The 5,939-nt window shown below is 43.6% G+C and overlaps 1 protein-coding gene across 1 annotated transcript; it reads right to left on the bottom strand.

The window, feature by feature from the left end:
- Positions 1-2,301: 2,301 nt before the first annotated feature.
- On the bottom strand, positions 2,302-5,572 carry LOC124649863 (protein ACTIVITY OF BC1 COMPLEX KINASE 3, chloroplastic). Its single transcript, XM_047189428.1, has 7 exons — positions 5,258-5,572; positions 4,917-5,150; positions 4,129-4,464; positions 3,369-3,924; positions 3,097-3,283; positions 2,626-2,992; positions 2,302-2,543 (listed from the first exon to the last, which is right to left on the bottom strand). The coding sequence occupies exons 1-7, from the start codon at positions 5,555-5,557 to the stop codon at positions 2,415-2,417; spliced, it is 2,109 nt and encodes a 702-aa protein (XP_047045384.1). The 5' UTR covers positions 5,558-5,572; the 3' UTR covers positions 2,302-2,414.
- Between the last annotated feature and the right edge of the window lie 367 nt (positions 5,573-5,939).

Below are 5,939 nucleotides of genomic sequence, written 5' to 3'. Positions count from 1 at the left end.
TTGAATTTTTGGGATGGTAAGTTTTTCTTTTGTACCATATTGGCACTAGAATCTCTCTCAAATCCTCGAGCAAGTGATGTCCTATGCTCTTGCCTCTTCCACATGAAGAAATCCAATGAGATTCGAAACGAAAAACTCTTGTCTCTTATGTTTCAGAGAAGTAGCAAAGTTCATCCATGAAGAAGAAGAAAGCTTGGCAATAATGCCATCAACCACAAACTTGTCCGGTAAGGTATATTTAAACCGCTCAAATTTTCTGGCAAGTGACTGTATCTCATGAGCTTGCTCAACAACGGAGGGCTCACTAGTCATCTTATAATCATAGTATTGTTCCATGATATACAACTCAGTGCCAGCACCCGAGACCCCAAATTTAGCCTTGAGTGCATCCCACGAATCCTTACCATGAAGAGACCCAATTTTACTTTTTTTTGCTTTTTATAATTTTCTTATAGTTTTTCTAATTTTCTATTCCCATAATTAAAAATCTTTAACTTTGGCGGTACTTTTCTGACATTAGTAACTATTTAACACTAATTTTATCAGGATTGTTAAGTATGTTTAGCTACCTAACAGTTCCAAGGGACATTACTCATCTAATAGTAATTATTCTCGGCGTTTCATTAGTTCTTCCGCACCTTTATCTTTAAAAATAACTATTTTATCGTTTGTCGACTCTTTTATCCATAAAAAATACTAATGCATACTCTAAAATAAATTCTATTTTTTTGGAACCCATATTACTCCTTTCTTCTACATTGACTTAGGAAAATAAATACTCCGATATTGGCTGCCTTTTTTATCCAATGCAATTTCTACCGAAACTTCACACAAATATTCAGGACATGTGTATGTATTCATGGAATAATTGTGAGAATTTTTAAAATGCAGACGAACACCATTTAAATATTTTTAAAACTGGGAACACTGGTGCTCATGTGCACCAAATCTGCTTTCTTCTCGTAATCACAGTTAACCAAAGTTGCTAATTCTAAATAACCGAGAAATAACCATGGTACCCAACTTCTGAATTATGTCAGGTATTATTATTTTATTAATATTATGCCTTAGTAAGGTAAAATAATATCATACATATTTACGTGCAAAGCACATGCAGTTTTACTAGTAAGTAAAATCCGCACTAGGTTCTACACACTTCTACTATGTTCTAGATAATATGGTCAATTCTAGATAATATGGTCATTTAGTTATATGTTTTGTACTATTCTAGTATTAGTTGTGACTAGAATATTTGTAGTTCTTTTCCTAGCTTATGTAGTGCTCTCTAGAACACTCTAGTTGTAAGTAGAGCTAAGTATTGAAGGCTCATGCAGCCTATAAATGGAGGTTTAACTTCTACCTATGTAATGGGACTATGTACACCTACCTAGTAAAGAATTTTGGATTGAACGATTGACAGCCCTGTCCCTAGAGTGATATCGCTTACGCCCCTAGAGCGATATCTAGCGCAACATGTTTAAAGTGATTCCTTCAATAATTGTGTTGTCCATGTGTTGCTACACAGTGAAGTTGTTCCTTCATAACATTGTGCTGCTTCACAACACGACCTGAAGACGGAAATTAGGGTTTTTCTTAGCTTCGCCTCTCCTTCCCCCACGCACCACTCTTTGTACCGGCGATCTGGGGCGCAAGCTATTTAAATTGAAGTGGTGAACCACTTGATTACACTGATAATGATACTTAATAGCAGAAAAGTATTCAAACAAAATTCCATATGAAACTTTAGACTGAAGTGATGTTAGTCGCAACTACACAATTTGTTCGAGACAGAAACTTCTTTACCAGACCTTACTGGCTCACTGAAACTCTGAAATGCAAAAGTTAGAATCCATTTAGTGCATCATACATGCCTAAGATAAGGAAGCTATCCCGGGAGTACATGTTAGTGAGATAAGGTTTCGCCAGCGCACCCGGGTTCTGAGTCTACCCAGCCTCAGAACAAAACTAAGGGGTATCTTCCCCTTTAACCAAGCTTTGGCATTTGTTGTCTCCAGGCTACAACCAAAGACCCCAATGCATCAATGTCAAAAGTGTGCTACCATAATTAGTAGTTCAACCAAATACAAGCTTGCGTCTTTGCTTCTAAATGAAATACATCTGATCAACGATTGATTGTTCTTGTTCTCTCCAAATCACTAGCCCTAATTGAAGTAGTGCTTATCAGTTTCTTCTTCAAAGATAAGCACTATCACACAGAAGCTGTAAAGAGGACAGACTTACTAATGCACGGCATCTGAACTTCTATGGAAAACAAAAACAGACACCGAGACAGCAGTCACAAAGATCAATGAGGGAAATACCTTTATACTTTGACTACAAATTACACTTGCTCCTTTTTTTCTTCCCGTAGAAAGTGTCGTGTGACTTTACATGGTTTAGTGTGGGCCTATCTACTACGAAGATCCAGGGACAGGTGTAGGTGGAATCCTCAGCAGCTGTTGCAACAAACGAGCCGCAAGGCGCTGCGTGACGCCACCAGCAACACGAGAACCAAACACACGGGCCTCTGGCTCTTGTAGCACCTGAGATATCAATGTCACTGTGAGTTGCAGAATTCTCAATAGCTGCTGAAGTACCTATAAAAGGAATGAAGATGTAGCGTACCTGTACAATTGGCTGCAAAAGACTAGGATCAAAGCTATCAGAGGATCTCAAAAGACCCCATATTCTGAGAACCCTGCCTCGGAGCTCCATCATTTGTTCCCGCTCAACATCACTTAACTTAAAGGGCCCGGCTGGATTGTCACTGGAAATTAGAGGCTTCAAAAATTCTGGAGCTGCGTTGTACGAATCAATTAGTGTTCCGAAGGTGATGGCTTCTGTGACACGGACTGCTTCTTTCACAACTAACACTCTTAAACTCTCCCCATCTGGACCGAGTAGAAGTTTCAGAACCGGTTGTAGAGCATCCTTGGCTACGAACTCTCTATCTTGGCGCCCTTGAACAAGAAGATTTTCAAGTCTATTCCATCTGTAATAAAGCAAACGGTCAAGCAATACTATCGTGAAATGGTGGCTGCTGGTACTGAACATTCAAAAACAGCATAAGCTACTTCTAGCAGGACAAGTACTTGCCTGAATCTCCCGTCCTTGAATAGCAGCTCAATCAGAGCATCTCTGAGATATGGATTGGGATCAGTGAGTAGCCTTTTAGCAAAGTAAGGATATGACGCAGCGAGCACCTTAAAATTGGGATCAGCATAGAGTGCCAAACCTTCCAGGACAGTGAGTGACCGCAGTATCAATGCATAGTAGGCCGGTACTAGATTTGAATAGAAAAGAACTGTATCAGTGTCTCAGCAAAATTAAGTGGTAACAAATTAATACCTACAAAAAATAATACTTACCATTGAATGGGTACTGATAAAGAACAGCCCCTAAGCCATCAACTATGGTTTTGAAGTTTAGCTCACTCACTGTCGAGTCCAAAGCATCATCAAAGAAATTCTTGAGGGCAGGCACGATTGGGGAAACATCCACTTCAGGTTTCAAAAAATCAAGTGCATAATAATCACGAGCCATCGCATCATAGTCCCGATTGACCATGTGAACAACATGTCCTATGATGGCTACTCTTGCATCCTCTGGGGTTTCACTCATCATGCCGAAATCAAGAAAAGCAAGCTTCCCTTCAGGTGTTGCCAAAATATTACCAGGATGCGGGTCAGCATGAAAGTATCCATACTCTAGGAGCTGCCTTAAGCTACACTGGATACCAATGTTTACCAAGTCCAGCACCTTCAAACCTTGGCTTTCTATGGCAGCTTGTTGATTTAGTTTTACACCTTCAATCCATTCCATTGTCAGAACCTTTGCACTTGTATAGTCCCAAAATATATCAGGCACCAATATGTCTTGCTTGTCAGCATATAACTTTTTAAACCTTCGTGCGTTTTGGCCTTCCTGCATCCATTAATTTTACTATGATCAGTAATCATAAAAACTCATACAATAACGAGAAATGGTAGCACTTGATTCTGGTGATTCAGTAATCTACGTTGCCATTTTGCCTCTTATATCCAAGTTACTCATTATTTTCAGTATTTACAAGTATATTGGATATGTAGGCACACATAAATGTAACAAAAATAGGCAAAGAAAAAATACCTGGACATAATTAAGCTCTTGGAAAACTCTACAAGCAAATTCATCTATGAGAGCAACAGCGTCAGTGGTTATAATGTCAACATACTTATTAATTAGAAAACCAATTCCCCTCAGTAGGTAAAAATCACGCCCTATGGCATCCTCGATACTAGGTCTTTGCACCTTGACAGCCACCAGCTGCCCAGAGCTTTTCAACCGCGCCTTGTAAACTTGACCTAAACTTGCTGCAGCAATCGGCGAAGGGGACATTGCTGAGTACATTGAATCAAGAGGAAGGCCAAGCTCCTTCTCGATACAGGCAAATGCATCTTCATCTGGAAATGTGGGAAGAGAATCCTGCAAGACAGCTACGTGTCAACCATTTGAAGAGACCTTTTAAGTTATAACAGTGATAGAACTAATGCCGCCAGGTCATCAGGAAATATAATCACGTGGTAAACTCTAGGTGGAACCAGTGACTTAACTTTCGAATCAACAAACATTTTGGAAGTCATTTAGCTGCTTCCAGACAGTAAGGACTACGTTATGGAAGAAAGCTCGTATGAATGGCTACTGGATTGGAAAATTAGTTAACTATTTACAAAATAAGCAACTAAGGCATGTATAGTGATGCTTCATTCCTGTTCCTGAAAAAGAATATGTCTATAATCCTACTCTTAGTATCTTATAAATAACTTAAACGGTCTAACCACAGGCAAGCAAGAATTGTTCAGTCCGTTCAGAACAATAAGCATTGTCATTGTGTATCATGAACACTTATTATAGGAACAGCAAGAAAGAAGGTCCACCTGCAGCTCGGAGAGCTCCTCCAGATATTCGGTGGGGCAGAGGTCTGGACGCGTGGACAGTCCCTGCCCAATCTTGACGAACGTCGGGCCGAGCTTTGTCAATATAGTCCGCAGCTCCACCGCCCTGGCTCGCCTTTTGGCCGACGACTCCGACTCTCCCCTCTGCTGGTCCAGAAGCAGCGTCAGACCGAATGCCCCCAGCTTGGACAGCACCTCGGCCGCTCTCAGGGCCACCTAATTACACACACAGCAGGCGATCCACAGCACACATGTCAGATTTGGAGAGCCTCAGATGCTAGCTTAGGGATAAAGATTGCATGGGGATTTAGTTCCGGGTGTGCCTGAAAAGGTTGGGAGCCGTAGCGGGAGGCGAGGAGCTCGGGGCTGTAGACGGTGGCGGCAACGGCTCGGGTCATGGCGCGGGACTCTGCCTGAAGGTCCTCCGCGCGGTCGCGGGCGGGGGAGAGTACGAGGGGAGGCGGGGAGAGCTGGATGGAGAGGTCTGGGGACGGGGGCGCGGCGGTGGAGGCGGCGCGGAGGAGGGACGGGCGGTGGTGGTGGCGATGGCGGCGCAGCGCGCGGTGCGGGCGGTAGGGAAGAGGAAAGGAGACGGCGGCGGCCGCCGAGGTTGAGGCCGCCATGGCCGGCGGGTGGGAGCGGGGCGGGGGGAGGTGTGGGGAGGTGCGAGGTCGGGCTTTGGGCGCGTCAGGCACACCGGGCGTTTACTACATTTTGCTGGTGAGTGTGTAGTTTCGGGGAAGATTTGATCTGCGCCACACAGTGCGCCGAGAGACGGTGGCGTCCACGACACCCCTAGCCTAGGAGCAGGGGTTGCTTCCCTCCTTTTTCTTTCTCCGGCAGCACATGAGAAAATATTCTAAAACATTAGAGCATCTCCAGTCCCCCAAACCGTCCCCCAAAGGGATTTGGGGCGCGCCGGACAAAAAAAGCGTTCCAGCCGCGTCCCCCAAAGCCCTTTTTTGTCCGGCGCGCCCCCATTCGGTGTCCGGCGTCCCGAGCCCG

Source organism: Lolium rigidum, chromosome 4 (assembly GCF_022539505.1).
Source record: "Lolium rigidum isolate FL_2022 chromosome 4, APGP_CSIRO_Lrig_0.1, whole genome shotgun sequence".
In the NCBI taxonomy this organism is placed as follows: Eukaryota; Viridiplantae; Streptophyta; class Magnoliopsida; order Poales; family Poaceae; genus Lolium; species Lolium rigidum.
This window is presented reverse-complemented; position numbering and strand designations above follow the sequence as displayed.